Here is a 22658-nt window from a genome sequence, read left to right on the forward strand (position 1 = left end):
TACGTCAGTTACATTTTATTAACCTACTCCAAGGGAAAAGCTTCAGGGATTCACCATACAAGTATAAAACCCCTTTCAAACACCTAGGGGTTACTATATTACTTCATCCCAGCAGTCAATCAATGCAGTAAAAAAATTAAAATACTGAAAATGGATGCTTTTCCCCTCTTCCACATGTCCAGTGATTGCTCCATTACAGCGTGATGAGGTCCACCAGGTTGCCTTTAGGAGGGGTCATGTTGTCTGGAAAGAAGTTGACTAGCGTATCAAACAGCTGAGTTCTCTGCGCATACGTGTGGTCAACATCTGAAAATCCTGGGGGAGGAAGAAAAAGGGAAAGCAAGTCAGTGCTCACTACTTTAAACACTCAGTTTAGCTGTGGGATATGCCAGTTGTCCATTTTGGACAGATGTTAACTGTTTGCTACTTCTGCCTCAACTAACAAGGCTGCCAGCTCTCCGTCCCAGTACTATGTGCATATAAACACAGAGATCACGTCACCCCAAGCCAACACTGCAATCAAAATGCCATAAAAAGTAGTAAGCAAACGGCTGTCAAGCTCATTGACAGTCCTGAAGAAATGGGGGAAGCAAGAGTCCTCAGGGGACTGCTCTGATGTCCCAGAAAACAAAATCTGTGTAGCTATTTTTATTTGGTGCCTCATTTCTTCTGTCCTCAGGCTTTCCTCATTATCTTCAGTACTGTCTTAACCAGAACTGGTACTTGTATTGCTTGCAGTTTTTCCTGAGACAAGCTCTGCTGATGGTAGGAGTCCCAAGTCAGAGTTGCTATTTAATCACTGGACTTGCACCGCGGACCCAGGCTGCATCTGGGCACAAGGGTGCTTTGCAAAATAGTTTTGTGAAGTGCTGCCTCCCAACAGGGGAGGGTTTAGTCTGCAGCAGAAGCATTGTTTATCCAAATCCCCATACTTAAACCATCAACAGCAGGAACAATAGAGCAGGCACACAACAATTTCCTCTGCTTTGTATTACTTCAATCACTGGTATCTCAAAGGAATGCTTTTTAATTCAGTGAACTTGCCCTTCAGTTAATCAAAGTCAACCAAGTTAATCAAATCAAGGAGGGCTTAGTTTTTTTGTTTTATTTTAGAAGTACCACTTCATGTATGTATCCTCCTACCTGTAAATAAAGTATTGTGCTGTGTCAAGAACTAATTCATCTTTTAGAACACTTAAAACTAGGGAGAAAACAACTTTCTGAAACTTGGGGTTTCTTCCTTTAAAAAATTCATCTTATAGCATCCACTAGACAATGTCTTCCAAACCACACAAGCTCAGCAGAGCTTCCTCAACCAGCAGGGCGGATAGTGCAGTGGGCTTTTTCCTTCCTTGAATTCCTTAGATTGGGAATTAGGCATTCATCAAAAACTGAAGTCATCCATGCTCCTAGAGAGAGTCGGTAACTTGAGGACAACACATCATTACAAGAATGTAAGTTATGCCTATAGCCTTCCTATACCTTGCCCAGGATTAATCTCTTAACTGTTTAAAAGAGTTAACTGGGCAGAATAGTGAAACAAATTATGGCTTTGGCTCAGACCTCCCGTTTCCAGCCCTACACGCCACTGTTTTCTTCGCTCTTGACATTCTGCCCAAAGAACTAGTTTTGCAAAGAACAGAGCGAACCAAACTACTCCAGGAATTGCAGTTATCACAGCAAACAGAGCCGTAGCCATGCTGTGAGATTCCAAAGTGACATGACAGGAGGTGCTTTATTCTGACCAAAGCTTCTGTTTATTTGGGTAACAGCGAAGCATCAGATGTAATAAGAGACACAAAATGATCCCGGGAGGCATGGGTTTAAAACCACTGGTGACAGATGTTTTAAATATGGGCTCAAGGCACTGGACACTGGTCATTATAAATAATCTCTCAAATGTCTATGTCGTGGCACTTTGCATATTCAAACTGAAAAAGGCCTACAACATTCACATGAACTATAGCATTTGATATAAAAACCAGCAGAAACTAACAGTCATTATCAGAGGGAACATACTCAGTGTAATTCTTCTGATACACAATACTCACCAAGAGTGGTGAAATCCGAGCCAGACTTAAATAATGCTGAGGCAAGAAGCTGAAACTGCAGAAGAGGAGGTAGAGGGACAAAGAAAGAAGAAAAAAGTATTATTAATTGCACAGGAAAAAAACCCAAAAGATTCACAGAAGTCCAAGTGGCTTTAGAGTTGCTGGGTTTTCTTTGAACAATCCTTAGAAGTACTGTGCCATACACACGAATAACAGCAGTAGACACTTTCATATGAAAAATACAATTTGTCACCTTGGCAGAGCAAGTTGGATGGTTTTTCCTAGAATTAGAGGAGCATTGATGCAATTAAAGGTACTTGACTGGGAGCCCTAATCCCGATTTTTTAATATATACTCTTTTGCCTCTCTGGCAGATATCACAGTGCAGAAGTAAGGTAGAGCCTCTTCCACACAACATTCCCAAGGAAGAACGTGGTACAGTCTCAGCGAGCAAGGATTAGGTGGCATGAAAACAGGGTAGCTGCTACAGTGCAGCATGAACTTCTTGAACACAGAGAAAGCTTTAAATGGCAACAACCTTTCTGAAGTACCAGAGAAGCTTGTATCACAAGTTTAAGGGAACATCTTTTTAACAAAACAAAACAAAGTTCTTTGCTTGGGAAACATCAGAATCATGAGTAAAAACGTTTTAAGTAACACGTTCATGGTTTTATTCTCCCTTAATGTCTTACTGAGACAGTGAACAGAGTATCTTCTTCTGCCTCCGGCTGCTGTTTTCAGTTATCCACTTGTAGCAAAGCTTAGTGCTTTTGTCATGTTTCCTTAAAGAATTAGACGATTCCTTAAAGGCTTGTAATCTTTTGTCTCCTGTCTGTGTCTTTACAGCACACAGCCCGAAGGAAAGAAGGTGGGGGGGGGGGGAACCAGAAGAGAAGCTAATATGTTCAGGGAAGGAGTGGGAAGAACAGCCAGGAATTACATATCCATCAGTTTAATTTCAATTTCAAGAAAAAAATGGGAACACAGACAATTTGCAGGCATCTAGGAGCAGAGAAGGCGAAGAGTAGCAGCCAATGTGGATTTGGCAACAAGTTGTATCACATCAATCTGATTTCTTCTACAACAAGGCAGCAGGCCCTATGGATCAGACTTGGCAATAGACATTGTCCATTTTGACTTTCATAGGACTTCTGATACTTTTATTTGATATTTAAGGCAAATTATTGAGGCATCACCTAGATTAAGCTAACAGGGAATGGCAAATAGGTCAAATAACTTTACTGTGGGTAACCGTCAATGGTTTGACATCAAAAGGGAGCCATGAATCAGAAGTGATTCATCTGTGCCCCAGGGTCAGCATCATTCTGGGTTTTACAGTGATAACCTGCTTGACAGAACAAGAAGTGTTCACTGAGTCCACAGACCTTACACCACACTCAGACTGCCAGCATGGTAGCAGACAGGCTTCAGACTGTTTATCCATTTCATCCAGCTTATAATGAGGGATCAAGGTGCAATTCACTAGGGCCAAGTGCAAATCAACATAAACAGGAGAAATCAGCTATACAAAACAGGTTGGGGTACACAGGCTCTGTGAAAATGCTTTTAGGATTTGTAATAGATCAGTATCACCCTATTGCAAGAATGACAAATGCATAGAAAATGCATGCAAAGGAGTAGGATCTTCAAATAAATCAAGTACTCCTGTTATCAAGGCTCGTAGGTCTCATCCACAGTAAGGCAACCACTTCTGGATGCCCTATATCAATTAGCAACATATGAGAAAAGCACTAGAAAAAAAATCAAGTGGTCTGAAAAACCAAGCTTTATAAAAGTTCAAAGGAGTCAGGGTTGCAGAGCTTCCACAGAAGAAAGTCCCAAGGACAAAAACTGCAAAAAGTCACAAATGTAAAAGGCCGCTACAAAAACGTAAATCTACAACTAAGTGCAAGAAGCCACAGAAACACTTCAGCAAGATCAGTTTCAACATTTCATCAGGAAAAAAACAGTCTAAAATAGGGACAGTAGCGCGCCAGATTAAGTTTGCATCTTTTGGGGATGCTAACATGTGAACTGGCAGGTATTTAAGAACAGGTTAGAAAGGTACAGGATTGACAAACTGCAGAACAGAGGGAAGTTGTTGATTTAAGTACCCTCTTGAGTGCAAGGTCTGGTTACATGAAATCAAAAGGGATTGCAATGCTACACGTGTATTTCACTGCTAGTGTAACTTGTAAGAGTTGCTTGGCTCCGAATCAGCAACGTACTTCAACAGATGCCCAGCATAAATAGCTCCAAAAGTTCCAATAAAACCAGTGGCTAAATCTGTGCTGCTTCTGATAGCAAATGCCATGTCCTGGCCATCTTTCCCTCCTACACAATTGCCTTACGGGCCTGCTGCCAACTGCCTGGTAGCACGTGAAGCTGGCTATGCCGGGACAAAGCGGATGCCACATGCTTCGAGGGGTTCCCTTGCCTCCCCCAGCAACGCCAGCAGCCATCCTGCTGCAAACAGAAAGCAAGCCGTGCTTGAGGTTGGGTCTCAGGATGCCCAACTAAGAGACCATATAAGCAGGATCCAGCTAGAATCTTGCTGAACTGAGACCAAAAATTCGTTTAAAAGACTCTGCCAAGTATTCCAGCCTCATCTGCACTAGGCACGATGGATTTTCAGCTAGGAGTTTCTTTCCAGCTTTGTGGGGAAGGAGCATCTTGTCTCCTTCTTCACTGATGACACTGCACTTCAGTTAACCTTGAGGTTTGTTGTTTGTTCTGAAAATTTACGTATCATCTCACACTTAAAAAGCACTTTCTGATAGAAAAGTAAAGCACGTAAGTTAAGAACATCAGTTTTGGACAGCACTGAGCCTAACCTGGTTCACTCTGCATTTGCATTACAATGCCAGCTAACAGTATAATGTTCTCCCAAAGTACCCCTACTTCTTTTCCAATCCATAGGAAGGTTACTGCTTACTCAAGACCAGGTTTCCTACATACCATTCACAGCGTATATCCAATACAGTGTTTTCTTCATGAAGTTTAAACTCTTCTCTAAAGGAGGAATTAACTTCTTCAGTTTTTTCTATCATATTAATTGTTACCATAACAGACAGCACTTCAAACTGATTAATTTTGGGTCCCCTATTTGAAACTACCAGAATCTGATTTTTTCAAAATACATAGTGTTATGCAGCAGCTTCTGAATTCACTTGCAGCCAGAAGAGCAAAGCCCTCAAGGAAATCACACCTCAGCTCTCTCCCAACAGGCACCAGAATGAAAGACCCAATTAATGACCACCTACGAAAAAAGATTTGAAAAAAGATTTGCTTAATGTCACATAGCAACTGTGTTACAAAGGCAGGACCAGAATTCAATTATCCAGCAGAAGCGTCCAATGCTTTAATCACACCACCACCCACTTTCTTCTGACAATCCCTCTGGCTCACTGGCTTCATCCATTCCAAATTAAGCGTCCATTCAAAAGACAACAGTTCTCTTCATTACACAATTAACTTTTCTCTCGGAGACCCAACCCACTTTCTGAACTGAGGCAGGGGTTCCTCAGAGATAAATATATATGGTTTAACCAATATGAGGCTGTATTAGTTACATATCTGGTGCATTAGTTATATAATCTAACTAATATAATCAACCTCATTCAGAGAGAGGCCAAATTAAGACTACATAGGTAATATTAATACTGGCATTTTCCATCTTATGACCTTCATGTTTCCAATGTTACTGTGTTTTTATCACTTATGTGTAATTTATCTACGTTTCTACCTACAGCAAAAAAGCAATTCTGCTCCGTGGCAGCCAATGCAAGTTTTAGTATATTTACTGCACGCTTCTGCCTTTTGCGCAAATGAAATGGTTAACACTAAGGGGGAAAAAGTAACTCCTTTTTGGGATACCCGGCAGGTTGCATGAATCAGACATAATTCCTCCTCTGTAATGTCTGTATGGTGAGTGCTCGGATCACAGTGTAAAACAGTTTCTCAGCTTTGACCAGTTCTGTTGGGATGGTGCCTCGTAGTGTAGGCTCAAAGAAGCAAAGAGAGGCTCAAATTCTTTGAGGACGGAGCCATCACTAGCTGAAGTTGGGAAGGCTGAAAGCTGTTTTTGTAAAGGCTCCTCGGCTCCAAAGCCTCTGATCCCGCAGCACTCAGACTCTGAAGCTTTACAAAGAAAAAAAAAAAATCACAGCAGGACATGAAGAAGAGAAGCATGCTTTTCTTAGCTCCTTCCTAGAACTATTTTTCCCATTTGGGCTTCAACTTTCCCAGAAATATCAGTCTAATGCAGACTCAAACAATACTTCTGGGCCCCGCTGGCTTCATCTGGCAAATTTATTAAAGACAAGGTCTTAGGAATGGAAAGTATGAAGCAGCCTTGAACAGGGGCCTCCGGCCTCAGTCTACAAGCTAGTCAGGCCTCAAACTGGCCTCCAGGTTCTTGCTCTTTCTTCTACCATGCTCCAAGAAAAACATACTTCAAGTTTTACTTGCACTTTGTATCTGTTTTATACAGAGATCATGGGATTGAGCTTCACCAGGAGCTGCATCTCAATCTCAACATACAAAGTCATCTTACCCGCCTTTACTTGGACAGCACTGGGCACTTTTTATATCATCTTTATTTCTTCTATAGCCCACTAAGCAGCAGCCAAGTTCTGGGCATGTTACTCCAGCATTCAAGGAACACCACCTTTAGCCTTGTATGTGATCTACCAATGTTTCTGTGCTCTAATAGCACCTGTTTTTTTTCCTTGACACAAATACAAAACTTGGAATTCATTTTGATCTTCTATTTTGACCATCCTTTTATCTTTAAAAGCCTCTAGCTGTAACCTACCACCAGATGCACTTCTGTGTGTATATGAAATAGAAGAACACCCATGCCACGAGAAATTTTTACACCAACAAATGCCAGTCTTTCATACGACCTCAACCTCTGCATGAACTAGAACACACAAACTTCCACGTGCTCTGGGGATCTATCCTCCTTTACATACAATGTCAGAGCTATTAATCTACAGCCAGTAAAAAAAGATTCACTGACCAGAGAACACTGAACTACCTGAAGAGTCTTAAGCTATTTCAAGCAGAATCACAGTTAAAGAGAACTGGATCTGCATTTGTGGGGAACAGCGGAGACAGAGCTGGCATATAGCCTGTGGCTACTAAAACACACACCCATGCAATACCTGTTACTTGCAGGCATCTACTTCACTTAGAATAATAAAAAAGGAAATAAAACTATAATCCTATTAACATCCCTAAAATTCACAACAAAGGAACAAAAGTCTGGGGCTATGTTTCTACTATCAATCATTCATGCTACTTTAAACAAAATTGGTTACTAACACCAAAGTTTCAAGAACAGTCTGTTTATTTTCTTTGGCATCCAACTCAAAACAGCTGAAGAGACTTGCCTAAGTTAGAAGAAATTACTTCTATTATAAAGCCAGTAAGCCTTACCTCAAAGTGAAATTCTACTTGTAATATTAGATAACACTACCCATATCTCAATCCATAAAACATGAAACCATATAGACCAGTCTCCAAGAGAACTGTAGCACAAAGTTGGGGATAAACTTATTCAGCTTGGTCCTTCTCAAATTTAACAGTTGCCCTAGAGAGAGAGAGAAATGAACAGGCAGAAACCAATTCCCTTAACGTTTGCCACACTAAGAAGCCGTACAACATTCAATGACTGTAGCCAGCACAGAGCAAGCCAATCAGATATATAGCCTTTGATATTAATTAAGACGATCTCAGCTACAAATAAAGATAGAATATATAGGTGTCTGGGCTGAGATACACAAACTGGTGCTTGAAATTTGATACAAAATCCAAAAAGCCTGCATCAGTCCTTTGGAAAGCACAAGAGCAATCTGAAGATGCAATGCCAGAGCAAAAAGCCAACTCAATGTGATAACCGGAAGGTAAACTGACGTCAACTGGAAATACACCCGGACAGTACCAGCGCAGTAGCTGGCTCTATGCCATATAGCTGGCAGATCTGTTGCAGCATAAAAAGCTTTGGAAGTTAAAGCTTTTTGACCAGCACAATTTAAACAAAAACAAAACAAACAAAAAAACCCAAACCAAACCACAAACAAGTCCAAAAAAAAAAACAACAAAAAAAAACCCAAACAAATAAAACCCCCAAAACCACCACCAAAACCCAAACAAAAAAGCCTCCCAGAAATTGTTAAATTATTTTAGGAGACCACTGGAACAGAAGCTTGAATTCTGCTGAATGGTATGCGTTGATCAGATGGACCAGCATGATGGACAGAAGCTATTGAATTTTGTTCAGATCAGGCATTAGGCCTGCAGAGAAAGGATTCACAACATATTCACTCAGCTGGACTGAGCTACCTAAGCTCATATGCTACATCATTAGTGTGCAGAACACTAGTATGCTCTATGAAAAGGGATGATTTTTTTTTTTAAACATTTTATTCTATTTCTACCTTGTATGATAAAGCTACTACTTTTCCCCAAAAATCTCAGAAGAGCCCATGCAGTCAGGTAAATTCTTCATTATTACAAGGTGGACAAATTAAATACTACACCCTGAACTGGGAAAATCAAATGTAGACTATTAAAGGATTTCCTATGCCAGATGTGGACAATGAGAAGCTTTTATGTCAGTTACTTTGGTCTGCTGGTGACAGTAGCCAGCATGAACTAAAAGGAGAGGAGCTTGCTGATTACACTACAAATGTTTTCTGTTCAGGCAATAAAAAGGCACAGCCGGTCATGAGATGCAAGATCTCTTTAGGAGTAACTGGCCAAAATGAGACATGGCCTTCACAGGCATGATGGGGCTACCAGCACACAGGTACGACATGGAGAAAAAGGGAGATCAGAGAACACAGGACATGGTCTTATAGCGGGTGGGAGGGAGAAGAACAGGAGAAGAGAGCATCAGAAGGGTTGTTGTATGTTATAGGTTATTACAGGTTCAAATAGGAAGAGGAAAGTGCTACCACACTGGGAAGACAGGGCATAATTGCGCTGAGCCCCCTTGATGCATGCTGCATGGGGGGAAAAAAAAAAAAATTATCTCCTTTTCTAGCTGAAGAAAATCAGCATTATCTGTTATTTGTCTTTCCTACGCTAAAATGGCTAGAAAGGATGTGAAATTACTTGATATGGGACAACTTAAATGAGAAACCATCTAAGAGAAACGTTACAGGCACAGCACTTAAATGTTTTACTGGATCAGATGTTTATAAATGCTAACCAGAATTTGACAAATGTGATCAGTTCCAAGATCCTAGTATGAGTAAATATTTTTTTCCTTGATTCTTCTAACCCTACAATTCTATACTGTACATATGCAAGAAGCATGTTCTCCCCCAAAAGCTTCTAGTGCCTGTATAATGATCTTTTATTTATGTACAGTAACAAGTTAAAACCACCAGATCAAGTGATTTAATCCAGAGACTCAGCCTGGAGTAACAGCACCCATTCTCCTATTGCAATTTTATAAAAGAAGCTGTCAAATCACCTCCAAAGTCATTAATGGAAGAAGAGAGTAAGAACCATGGTCTCCTCTTCCTCATTCCATAGCTGGCTGCTCCAAGTTCCACGTGGAAATTAATGGCAGAGTCAAATCAACCACCTTATCTGACACTTTTCACTATTTCTTTAAGCCTTTTTGTAAAGCGACGCATACTGCGGTAATGGAATCAAAACAGGAAATGGGAACAAATTTCTGGAACAAATAAAAGAACATGCCTACTGGATAATATTCAAAAGGCAAAGGAAATAAGATTTTAAGGTTAGCAAGCAATGTATATATACAATCTACTTGCAGAAATACTTATCTAGAGAAAAAAACCTCTTGCCTTCCCCCAGAGCTACTTAATATTGACAAGTCAAAAGGCAGAGTGAGTAAGAGCTTCTATTCACTTTCTACCACACAAGCAACTACAGACTCGTGACATTTCAGAGAGTTTACATTTCAATTAAAGCTCCCAAAATACACACCAGTACGTTGGAATTAAAACAAAGGCCTAGTCTTCACTATTATGAGTACAAAAGCTATTTTACAACTGCAGTTCCAGATAAAATGACTGCTTCTAAAGCAGTATGATCTTTAGAGCGGAGAAATACATGATATAGCAAAGTGTCATGCACCAGTAGAGCTTTTTCAAACTGAATAAAAACAAGGTTTAAGAGGCTCAAAACTCCACATGAGAACAACAGTTTACATTTTTTTATAACTAAGACAAGGATCGGTCATCATTACCTCTTTTGTCTCCTCAGGGTCCGAGTGATCCACAGTTACATACAAATCATTCTGCAAGTACTTCAGTGCACTAAGAGGGTCAGTCTGAGCTTTTTCTTCAAACCTGCAAAGAGACAGAAAATTTGAGCACAGCCATTTCCTTCAGGACTAAGTACTACTATTTCTACAAAGAGCAAAACCCATCTAACGAAACCTTCAGCCCAGTATTTCCAAACAACACAATGTTAATGGCAGCTCAGCCTCCTACTTGCAGCAGTACACGCTTTCAAGCCAGACTGAAACACAGAGGAGAATTTTTTGGGGGTGTAAGGGAGTTACAAGGGCAAAGTATTACACTCTTACTAAAAATACTCAAAAGCATACATACAATAACTTCTTAATACATAAATATAAAGCATGTAGGACAGTTTGTTTTCCACAAATAAAGTAAGGTATGAGTAGCACCTCATGTGAGGAGCACAGTTCAGACACAGGCAAGCCTTCAGCACTTCAGTCCCAGGGATATTTACATTCCTGACTGTGCAGAAGTGCAACTAAAAGTAAAGGGATGGAGAACGCTCCCCGCTTCTGCCAGACAACGGAAAAAGGGACGACAGGGGTGAAAATCCCCAGATTCAATGAATACTGCGCCTTAATATCCCACCTTCGGAAAGAGTACATGTACATAAAAATCCTGTGCACTACCACCATTATTTTCTCATTTTCTTTTAATGAACAGAAACTGTAACTTCCGTGAATTCCCTGAAGGAGTTAACATAGCTCTCAGAAAATGACTCTAGGCTCAGCACCATCAGTGAGCAAAGCTACCTTCCTGCAGCACTGAGTTAGATGCATAAGCGTAGAAAAGATGAGGTTTAAATTACCTATCTTTTTCTCCTGTCACCTATCCGCCAAGTGGAGTATCGCACTCTGTTTGTTGCCTTCTCCATCACCAATACACAGTATTAAGCCTTCCCAGGAAAACAGCTCAGACAATTCTGGATCCTTCCAGAGATGAGGACCCTACTTAACTGCCTTGTATCAACTGCCTTACAGGAACACATCATATTTTATTCATAATATATTTCAGTTACTTTTAACAGAGTATAGCTTGTCAAACTGAAAGAAGTCACACTGAATAGATTTAATCATATTGTTATTTTTTTTATTTGGGTCATCAACTTGGCTATTTATACAGTAGTGGACATCTGTAGCCCAAATTTTGAAATTGTCTAAAGATGCAGGTCGTTTAGCCAGTGTACGGAGCACTAAGACTATGTCTATTACCTGATGAACATGACATTTGGGTATTTAAGCATGATTTCTTCCAAACATTCACATAGATATTCTTAGATGATATTGCCATGGTCCAGGAGAGCTGGAGGACCTGAAATAAGTGGAACCACTGACACCTTGCTCTTCTACGCCTAGCCAGCTTAGTTCCACTATGGCTGACTGGTACTAAACAAGCTAATAGGCCAAACAGGACTCCAGCTGATGCAGTGGATTTGCTGTGTATGAAAGCCAAGTACCTGTTCTGGTACCTCGAGCTTGATGGAATGCAGGTAACAGGCAGCCAAGTGACTCTGCAGCAGTTCAGCTCCAGCGCCGATAGGCACACGAACTCGAGAGGCAAAGCACCCATCATACCAGTCCCTGGCTGGTCATGTTGGGCTCCCTCATATGGACCCCAATAAATGGGAGCATGGTGCATAAACCCCAAACTTCTGCCAGACAAGATGCAGCAACATTTCCTTTGAGTGCAGTTTAAGCAAGTAAAAACAAGTAATCCAGAGCTGTCTCTGGAGGCTGTACAGCTGCATTTGCATACAACCACATGTGGGTTTAATAAACCTCCCAGATTACTGGGCAAGACCTTTATTCATTCTTGTAGGTATTCACATCTATTGCGTGGCTAACCCGCAAAAGGCCTCATCCAGCCACAGTGATTATGAGTTGAGTATAGCAATTTGCTCGCTGCCTCAGAAGTAAAACACCATCAGTAAAAACTGACCTCCAACTCTTGGCAGAACCTGATAACAAAGTATTCTCACCAAGAATGCAGAAAGAGCTATTTATTGGCTTCAAATAATTTGCTGGGTCTTGAAAGGCTGTCTCGCTGCTGCAATTTCTTGCCTAAGGCAACACCATAAGCTTGATTTTGAAAAGCTGTTGCCCTAAATAGCAAATATAAAGCAGCTCTGAAGCATCCAGAGTGCAAGAAGCATCACAGTGTAGCTGAATTCTGCATAAGTGAGATCTTTCAAGTGATTCTGAATGAGAAACTCTGATGACCTCACCACGGTTGAGTCTCAGATGTGCAAAGGCATCCAGCCCCCAGACTTCATTAGCATCCTTGAGAGCTGTTACTATCTCCTAGCACAGTGTTTCACAAACATTCTCCATTTCCTTGGGAGGTGACAGTACCAAAACACATGTTGATGAACAGCAGAGTGAAAAGGGAATCTAAAAATTCCCCACAACTCCCCACACAACAGCCAGATTTTTCTAGTTTTAGAATAACATGGTAAAAGCAGAATGAAGTTAATTTTGTAGTTTAGCCCTGCCCTGCTGCTTTTTATTATTAACATAATTTTTTAAAAATTAAAAATAATCAAGAAACCTGAAGATGATCACATAATCAATGAAGTGACATCTCCCAAAAGTTTATAAAATATTCAAGTATTAGCAACTTTAAAAAAAAAAAAAAAAACAAACCCAAAATCCCCAAAAAACCCCAAAACCCCACAACAAACCACCAAACACATTGGAAAAGAAAATTGCAAAACACCTTTTGTTTCTATACCTGTGCTTTCTTATGAGGTATTTGCAGTGTCTTAGCAGGTATTCCTTTGAAGGTCGACAGAGCTTCAGAGACCAGAAATCATCTAATCTCATCTTTGGAGAGCAGGACTTACCAGGATTCCCTCCAAATAAATAATGAACCTAAGCAAATGAGAGGCAGATCAAAAAGTTGATTGTTTGTGTACATCCATTAAACAAAGACTATTTACTATGTCAGCATCTTCGTAGAGGTTTATTCTGGAGGGAGAAAACTGCCTTTTAGACAAGCTGATCCATCTTATTATTAGCCTTACTTTGTCCCCTAGGAGATGAAGAAAGTTCTCTTAAACTGCTTACATTTTAAAATAAAAAAAGCTGCACTGTTAGCACCTCCCTCTAGCAGATTCCTGAGACATTTATAAGCATACATCCACAAACCATGCAATCTCTTTCTTTAGAAAAAACCTATGAGTGTGATAAATCCTTAAGCATGTAAGATACGAGCAGAAAAAAAGTATCTGAGCCAACTCTTTTTGCCCAGTTCAAAATACTTGATGCAAACAATACTTAAACTGATGGATTACCAACCTCTTCTCCAATCTTGTCCTCAAAGACTCCAAATTCTTGTTGTCATGAGAGGCTAAATTAAGGAACTTGTATTAAGGCTTTCTCTAATTTGGGGATGAGCAGATTATACCCATATAATTGAGAGATGACTCCACCAATCATGCATTTTCTTTGAAGAAGAAACATTTATGCTTGTTAGGAAGACTCAGAAAAAAAGGGACTTTGTAGACTAATGCTCTGGTTCTGATCAGAGCACTGTTGGTGAAGCTGCACTGCTAAAGCACCACAGTTCAGACGAGCAGCCTTTGCCTTGAGTTAGCGAAGACCATTATCTTCCCCAAAGACAAGGGCCACTGACAGAGTGAGTGGGAAGTCCTAAAGATGCTCAAAGTGACAACAAGCCCAGTCCAGCATAATATTGGGAGATGACCAGCAGGCCTGTGTCCCCACATGTCCCATAAACTCTACAGAGCCTTCATCTGACTTGCAGAGAAAAATATTTCCATGGTCTCTAGAAGGGCAGATTTGTCTTGCCTCAATACAGCAGTCTAGCTGCAAGACACTCAATACACTACATGGGCAGAAAGGAAAAAGCTAACTGAATAAAGAGTAAAACAAAAAGCCAAAACTGTAATGTTAGGAAGAACTGAGGAAGAAAACACCAAACTTATCTAGAATCAGAAGTCGCAACCACTACTGCGATTGTCTTCAGAAAAGATTCTGGCAATCCTGAGATGCCAATCACGGACATACTAAATATACCTGTACGTAAAATCTATTTTTGCTCACAGTAGCTCAAATGAAGTAGTCTAACAGCCATTCTAATAGTTTCAGGATACAACACCTTTGAAATGCAAGGCTAGATTTATGGAGAAAGGCAAATCTCAAGAAAAGTGAAAGTGTTAAAAAAGGACTGTTTATTTCTTCACTTTTTTATTTCTTCACATCATTTGGTATTTCAGACTCTGGACTGTTGATATTAAACACGCCACAAAGGGTCTTTAAATACTGAGGTTCAAGAAGTCCAACAGGCTACCTTTCTCTACAGCTTTAAAAATAATCACTTAAAACAATGTATTCTGCATCCCACTGATGTAGGCTCTCCTTATTTATATCAGAGGAGTTTAGAAAGGTCATTTGAACAGAGGTTTCTAAAAATAAGACTCTTCAAAACAAGCACATGAAATAGCTCTTCAGATAAAGCTGGGCAACTGCCATGACTTAGCAGCCTTCACAATAACTTATAAAATGCTACTCTCAATCTCAAGGTACCTTACACTCAGAAGTAAACCATTAAAGGCAGAACAGTATTCACAGTCTATCATTAAAGTTGGTGAAGACGACAAAAAATACAAGTTCTCCCTAGAGAAGGTGCACCTATTCCTCTTGAAAATCACCCTTATCCCCAAACTTTTTGACTAATTGGGTTTCCCAAATTTGATTAACATCCCATGGAATAATAAGACTAAAATATATTTGTCTTTTTCAGTCCAAACTGTTTCAGACTAAAAAGAAATTCTAGAAAAAGTTTATTGTAATTGCAAAATATCCACGAAAGGTTAAGTAAGTGTGTCACAGTAATTTAAATTCATACATTAATGAAGTTATGGTAACCTAATCCGTGGTTTGTGCTTTATCGGTTAATATGCACAAAGTCCTAAATTTACTGAGCAGTCATGTACACTATAAACAATTTTAAGTCCACTTAAGAATGAATATGTCCATTAAAGTCAGATAGTGCTAAAGAATGACGGTTGCTTCTGACATGCAGGGCAAAGTAAGGCACCTCTGTTGGAGCAGATTCTTAACAGTGATTAGTTCATTCAAACGCACTTTCTCCTAGAAATGTTGGTAACAATCTGTGACCATTTAGTCACTAACAGGTTGTGAGATTAAGTCCCTGAGGATAAGGAACGAAGCTTCAAGTGTTCTCAAGCATAAGAACAGCTAGGAGCTAGCCACTTAACAACTTTGTAGAGGTTTATTATATCCCATTGTCTGCATTTTGATTTCAACTAGGAGCTATCATGTCTACTTCACATTGACATAAAAAGTAGCTTAGCACCTTATTTCAAAAGATGATAGTAAGTTAAATGGAAGTTACCCACCACATTAACCCAAACATTAACACTACACAAAAAGCTATATTCTTTGTACCATCTTTGAAAAAGCAAGTACACCTTAAGAGCACTAAGACTAAAAAAAATCACCGTATATGTATCTGGACCCTCATACCTTATGCAATTCATCGTACACCAGTTGATGGGCAAACCTTGGGCAGGGCTCCTCTTCCTGAAGGCTTTTACCTGGATTCTCTTTTGCTGCTTGGTCATTCTTATAGACACAAGACCTGAAATACAAGGCAGGAAGCAAGGATTAGTAGTACCTACAGGAAGGCTATAAGGTACGAATGATGTCAATTTGAACTGCTTGGCACGTAACACCAAAGATTTTCTTACTTCTCTATATATTGTCATATCCCCATTCTTAGCTTTACAAAGAAACCCATCCAACAATCAGAGAAGGTCATCTTGGCTGAACACAGTCCTCAATCACAAGACAAACAGGAAAAAATTCTAGAAAATTTTACATCATGAGCTTTGGAGTTATCTTTAGATGTTGCACTATTTGCTAGCAGAATTGTCAGCATGATGCATTATTCATTATGGAGAATACCATCTTGGACACAGTAGACTATAGCAAAGGTCACAGACTACAGCAAAGCTAGTATTTCAATTACTGATTTCCAAGCAGACTTCAGTGGTAACTGAAAATCTATTTTTTAAAAACAACATTCACACCTTTCAAAGTGATTGGCCCCACATTAGACGAGACCTTGAATACAAAAAAACGCTGCCAGCTCTGGAAAGGGACAGTGGCAACCAGCTACCAAATACAATACAGCAAACAGACAAGGAGATATTTCCTCAAAATACTGGATCTAGCAGCTACCTGAAGTACCACTGCATGCAGCCTGAAAAGAGCTGATAGATCTAGCATGAAGATTTCTCCATCACCGTTCATACAGCAGACCAGTTTCCTTAGTTTCTAATAACTAGTACCACGTACACTGCTACTAACAACTTATATTTGACTGAGTTTTCTGCACTGATGATGAATCCTGGCCTTGAACATTTCCTACAGGAAAAACTTCTTATAATGGCTTACCTCCCCTCATCCCCTCCACCTGCCTCCAATAATGATTTGCCTCCATTTGGCTTATTGCCATGGTGTCTCTAAAGACTATGGGAAAAAGATGTGCCTCAGGGGAATTCAGTTGTCTTCAACATTACCATTCCATGGTTATAAGAGGTTATAGAGTTACCTGGGAGACAGGATCGTGTAGGATTGCTTTCTAAAGAAAGTCATTGTAGATGTTAGAAATAGCACCTCTTGCATTGACTTACCAGCTGTTCCTCACAATGTCATAAATCCAGAAGGAATTCCTTACATTCTCTTCCCGCTTCTCCTTGTCTTTACTGAGCCCTGACAAGACATGGATTTCATTCAGTTCTGGATCAATGGTAGCCCTTTGAGTGAAACCTGTCATTGGAACTGACAAAAAAAAAAGTTACACACTGAAAACAACGGAGGACACAGGAAGGGATCCAAGCATCAGACAAATGCATTTCCCTCCCCCTGCAATTCAGCAGATTTTCTAATATCTATGGTACAAGCATGAGGTTTCACATAACTACCTCTTCAGTATTCTGGGATAAATAGCATCTTAAAAAGAAGAAAATGGGTTATACTTAATTACTTTCACCTCTTCATCTTTCACATAAAACCAAGCCCAATGGACTAAAGTGATCCCAAGCTGGTATTTTCTGTGACCTCTCCTGCACAGCAATCTCGTTATCTACCACAACTTAAAACTGAAATGGCACATCTCAAAACAGGAGGCATGCAGGAGTCGCCAAGCAAACAATCTGCTTCTTGCACATGTCCTCCAAAGCAGGGTGAGAGGGAGGAGAGGAAGAAACTTCATCCAGAGGCTGACTTCTTCCCTGCTAAGGACAAGTCCAATGCAAATTCTCTTCTTCCCTTCCTATTTGTGACTCATGGAAGCACAAAAACCATTCTGAGAGCTGCTGTTTCCTAGGAAAAGGTATGGACAGAGCTATTTGGGAGACAACCAGCTCAGAAATGAGGATTAAACTGCCTAAAGATAGAGCTAGATGACCCTTGCAGATATGAATAGAGTGACTTTGTTATCTCATCTGTAAAAGGAAGCATTGATTCCAAAAAGCTTAATTGCAAAAGCTGGGAAACTCAAAAAAATTCAAGATGAACTCAAGATTACATAGCTCACAATCTTGCATTGCTTCCTTTAGGACAAAGATGTCAAGGAAGTTTTTTGTATTTTCTAAATAGTTGTGGTATAATTACCAAGCTATTCTTCTGTTCCACCTTCAGATTTAGAAATATGGTGAAATACTGAGGATTCCAGCAGTTTTCATCATAATTCCCCGAAAAAAAGGTCAGCAAATTTGTTTGGCAGTCCTTTTTGTTTGTTGTATAATTCCCCATTTCCTGTTTCCCTAGGCAACCATCCTTCCAAAATGTATTTGTGAAGAGCACGTGATCTTTGTTTACAGACCCTGTTTGTCTCATTTCTCTTTCTGGGTCAGTTTACAAAGGCTGGTAAAGGTTCCTGGCCTTCGATCAAGATTTTGGCATGAAAAATTCTCAGAACTCTTGTATTTTGCAAATTCTTCCCTGCAATTAACTGCAAACCGCACACACGGCCTAGAAAACAAGACCTACACTAATAAATCATTTAATATTGCTGTTTAAGAACACACAAAATTGTATTTTGCAAGCCCATTCTGTAATAGGTTTTGGTCTCCTACTTCACTCTTCTCATTTGGTAGGCCAGGAAAGTAATAAACATCAATTAAAAAATTCTGAGCAGCATTTGGTTTTCTACAGTTTAAGCCCCTACTGAAATGTTTAGCAAAGCCAAAAAACCCAAACATTTCTTAAAAAATAAAAAATCTGATAAGTCATTCTCAAGAGTCCTGTCGACAAAATCCTTGCTTATGGTTTTACGGAAAAGCAGGAGGCAGAGCCTTTGGAGCCCTCATCAGCATAAGCCTGCCTATTTTGACCTCCAATTTTGCCACAAAGTTTCAAAGGAAAATTAATCCAGTTTATAAGCAAATGGGTGGCAGAGCAGAGAACAAAAGCAGGGAACAATGCTGGCACAACAACAACTACATACCTTGTTTTAGCTACAGACCACAAGGAAGTTTTTAAATAAGACTAATGAATACTGTGAAAGTCACCCAATAAGGAAATTGAGAACAAAAAGACAATTATAGACTAAATATTGTTAATTTTTGAAAAGTATCATGTAATGTGTTTGCTTGCATAGTCAAGGACTAAATCATTGACCCAAAAGGATTAAATTCAAGGCGTATTTGAGACATGTCTGCCAGAAGAGCCATCTAAAGTTGATCAGCAATTCTAATGTACATGGAAAATGTCTTTGCAACCCTATCTGCTGCTTTGAACATTCAAGACCATTCCAGGTTTTTAGAAAAAAAGCATGCAAATCTTCAGAGCATTAATACCTCAGGCTCACTGAAATGAAATTATTACAATCATGAGAAATAAGGTTGCTATATTACCATTGATACAGAAAGCATACGAAACTTGTCTATGGAAGTCCCATCCCTCCTCCTGAAATGTTAAATAAATGAGTTTTGCATCTAGTTTATGCTCAATTTCCTGAAGCTGAAATTATTTAAATAATGGAGGGAAAAGCCGTCAAAGTTCAGGGCCTTTTGTTTTTTTACTTGATAGTAAGAATAGGATTTATCCACAGCAACTGCAATCAAAACCAAATTCAGGTCAAGTAATTTCAGGCTTCCCTCAGTTGTAAATCAATCTTTTCTTCAGACTGTTTGAAATGCAAAATGTCTAGAAAAATAATATATCAAAAATATATATGTCCTACATTTAGTAAGGGCCTAAGATAAGGAACAACTTACATAAACTTTGACCTATCTAAGCAACTGTGTAGAAACCATATTTAAGTAGTGCCTTGGGCTAGAAAAAGTTGACATCTAGTCTTTTGCAGAGGAAGAGAGAACTAGAAAGTTAGATGTAATTGATTAAAAAAAAAAAAAAAAAAAACAAACCACAAACCACAAGACAACACAAATTTGGTAAACAAGTCCCTGAAAATAAATAGAAAATAAGGCAAGCTACCACACAGTAAGAGGGAGATGCTGTGATATTTTAAACACAACAGAAACAACAAAAAGATGTTTACCAAGGAAGTCTGATCCTTGACAGAGCAAAAGGGCTACATAAAATACTCACGACTGACAAACACTTCCACTAGGGGGTAAGAGAGCTTCATAATCTGCAAGTGCAGCGGAGTTGCAGTAAATTCTGGATATAATTCAAATGATTGCGGTCAGCATATTAGAGAGGGACATGGGCTGTAAACTTGTGAAAAGTACTTGTGATATGTAGCTAACAAATTTAGCGCACATTGGGAAGGAAATTTAATCCTGCATGGGAGACAAAATTGAACCTGTGACAGTAACTGATTGCTTAGGATATATTTTTTAACTTTTAAGACTCAGAGTAAAGAGTCATGAACAAGGGGTGAGAATCAGATGCAGTAATGCCAGCGCACTGCAAGAACTATTATTTGCAATGTACTAGATCCAAGGGGTGCATAAAGTCCTAAGAATGGCTCCATGGAAGTTCCCTCGCTCTTCCACTTTGCATAAATGTAAATCAGCTTCGGAGCAAATCTCCACCAATTTCACATTGTTCAGAGTGCCTCTCAAGCCCAGTGATTGCTCAGGTCAGCTGTGGGCATACAACTCGAAGGACATAAAACAGCAACTGAGGACTTAGCCCTGGTTGTTTTGAACACAGCACTGGCCTGTCGCTATGCGATATTAACTTGGCTCCTATGACAATGCATTACTGATTGAAGGGGAAAAAGCTGTAGAGAGAAATTACTAAACACAATACAACCCCAAAAAGTCTAGTAGATGGTGAATCCTTTTCTTGTGCCACTGCATTTTTTTTCCCCCGTAATCTCATTAACCAGTACAGGGTAGAAGGACAGTAACTAATTGAAAACAAGAAGTCTGAATCCTCTCTCCAGAACTTAACATTTTCATTTATTTTTATATAGCAAAAATAAAAAGCTCATGGCCTCAATATTTGAAAACAATATTCAGCCACACAGGCCTTGAGTTAGCAGCTAGTTACATAAACAAGTAGTAATTCCTGAGAAAGCTTTGATAAGATGCTGCGTAACCCTGCACAATATAATTTCTATTTAAATGTAACACATTGGAAAAGCTTTTCTACAAAAGTGACACCTAATTGTGAAACCGAGATGTTCTCACTACCACAGTCCCTACTTACTGGCATTTATTTGATCACAGTGATCATTTCAGCAAGCTGAATATTTTTTGGCTTGTATGTGCAAACAGCTAGTTATTTCAAGCGCACTGTTGGCTGCTGCCAGTATCTAAGCATGAAAACAGAGCTTTTACACAGAGGCAGAGTTTGCAAAGCAGTAAATCGGAGTTCACAGATGTGGTTCTCTCAGTACTAGACAGAAGTTTGGAAATTAAATCTCATCTCTCACATTCAAGGGTATGCTATAGCATGTTTTTAAACATGCTTTGAAACTCGGCATTGGCAAAACAATTATATAAAACTTGTAGACTGCAGACCACTTCTGAAGGATTTGTGTGAAGGATAATTAAGGGAAGCAAGTTAATTGACAGCCTTTTAGTGCCACCGAAGTTATAAAACCCTCAGAACACGTTACTCCTAATACCACTACAAGTGACTCGCAAGTATCCTCCCTCCTTGTGAAGCCTCGTGATTAAAAAACTGGAGGAAGCTACATCACATGGATATTGTTGTTCACCAGAGTCTGGCACCTCACCGATAGATTAATTTTTAAAAACCAGTAGGTCAGCAAATTACTCCATACCACAACTTGTAATCCATATAAAACTGAAGCAGCACCTCGCCCGAACTTTAATGGAGCAAACCTTGATGAGTGATAGAGATAGCATGCAGGCCAGCTGTTGACACAGCAAGATAATGATTATCCTCTTGGATTTTTCATGATGAGACTGCGTTTGGCAGTCAGCCAAGGAGCAGCTAAGACAACCATTTGAACAGTTCGGCTGTCATGTTGAAAAAGCAGTAACCCAATGTCCAGCACTCAGTTCTCTCCCAAGCAACACGAGATTTTGGTAAAAACAAGTCAGTTAGTAAATCTGAATGGAATTCTGCTGCTATGTCATCTCTATAAAGCATCTGAGGATTAGGTGACTGCCTGCTCTCCTCCTCACCTTCACTGTCAGAGGAAAGTATTTTGAGATTGGTTCAGAGAAGCACTTCAAAAGATGAAGAGCACATAAGGTCCCTCACAAAACAAAGTGCTTCCAAGGCAAGAGATGTGCTGGCCACTGGCAAGGTAGACCTTAAACTGAACAAGGGCAAAACATGTCAGGTGTCACAAACAAGACGATCAAAATGAGATATTCAGACTGCTTGTCTGAGCTGGATCCTGGCCACGTTGAGCAAGCTGTGCTATCTATTTTGATTAATGTTTTTCTGACATCGTCTTGTCTTAAATCAGGATTTCCTGGACGGGGCTGTCTTGCCTCTGTCCGTGGTACTTATCCATGAAATCTCCCGTCTGCCAGGTGCACAGCTCTGGATCTGGAATGAGCACCTGCCCCAGCAAGAGACATGGGATCTTCAATGGTAGCTAAAAAATATTTGCAGTTTGCCCATAAGATCTACTTCACCATTAAAAGGAGCCACAAGAATGTTTAATGCTTGTTCTTATTCAGCTTTGGAAGTTACTCAATGCCAAGGGATCCAAGATGATCTTGATTCTCTTGCAGAAGGAAATTCTCCCTCTGACCAACAGCTCTGACATACCACCTGAGTCAGGGCCAAACAGGATTATCACAGGAACCTTGACCACGAGTGTTCTCATTATCTCCCTCAGACCTGAAATGACTGCCTGTGATTAGTCATGG

General features: G+C 39.8%; 1 protein-coding gene across 6 annotated transcripts in view; it reads right to left on the minus strand.

Moving 5' to 3' along the window:
• The window catches only part of MKLN1 (muskelin 1), a 97204-nt gene continuing 74546 nt past the window's right edge, over nt 1-22658 (minus strand). For all 6 annotated transcript variants that reach the window (XM_030015514.2, XM_041123759.1, XM_030015516.2 and 3 more), the window contains 6 exons: nt 17019-17166; nt 15847-15961; nt 13067-13206; nt 10282-10384; nt 2052-2106; nt 1-315 (listed from right to left, as the gene is read on the minus strand). In XM_030015514.2, coding sequence (XP_029871374.1) covers nt 194-315; nt 2052-2106; nt 10282-10384; nt 13067-13206; nt 15847-15961; nt 17019-17166 — 683 coding nt within the window. In that variant the 3' untranslated portion in view covers nt 1-193. The remainder of the gene's footprint in view (nt 316-2051; nt 2107-10281; nt 10385-13066; nt 13207-15846; nt 15962-17018; nt 17167-22658) is intronic.

The sequence above is a fragment of the Aquila chrysaetos genome, chromosome 5 (assembly GCF_900496995.4).
Source record: "Aquila chrysaetos chrysaetos chromosome 5, bAquChr1.4, whole genome shotgun sequence".
NCBI classification, from domain to species: domain Eukaryota; kingdom Metazoa; phylum Chordata; class Aves; order Accipitriformes; family Accipitridae; genus Aquila; species Aquila chrysaetos.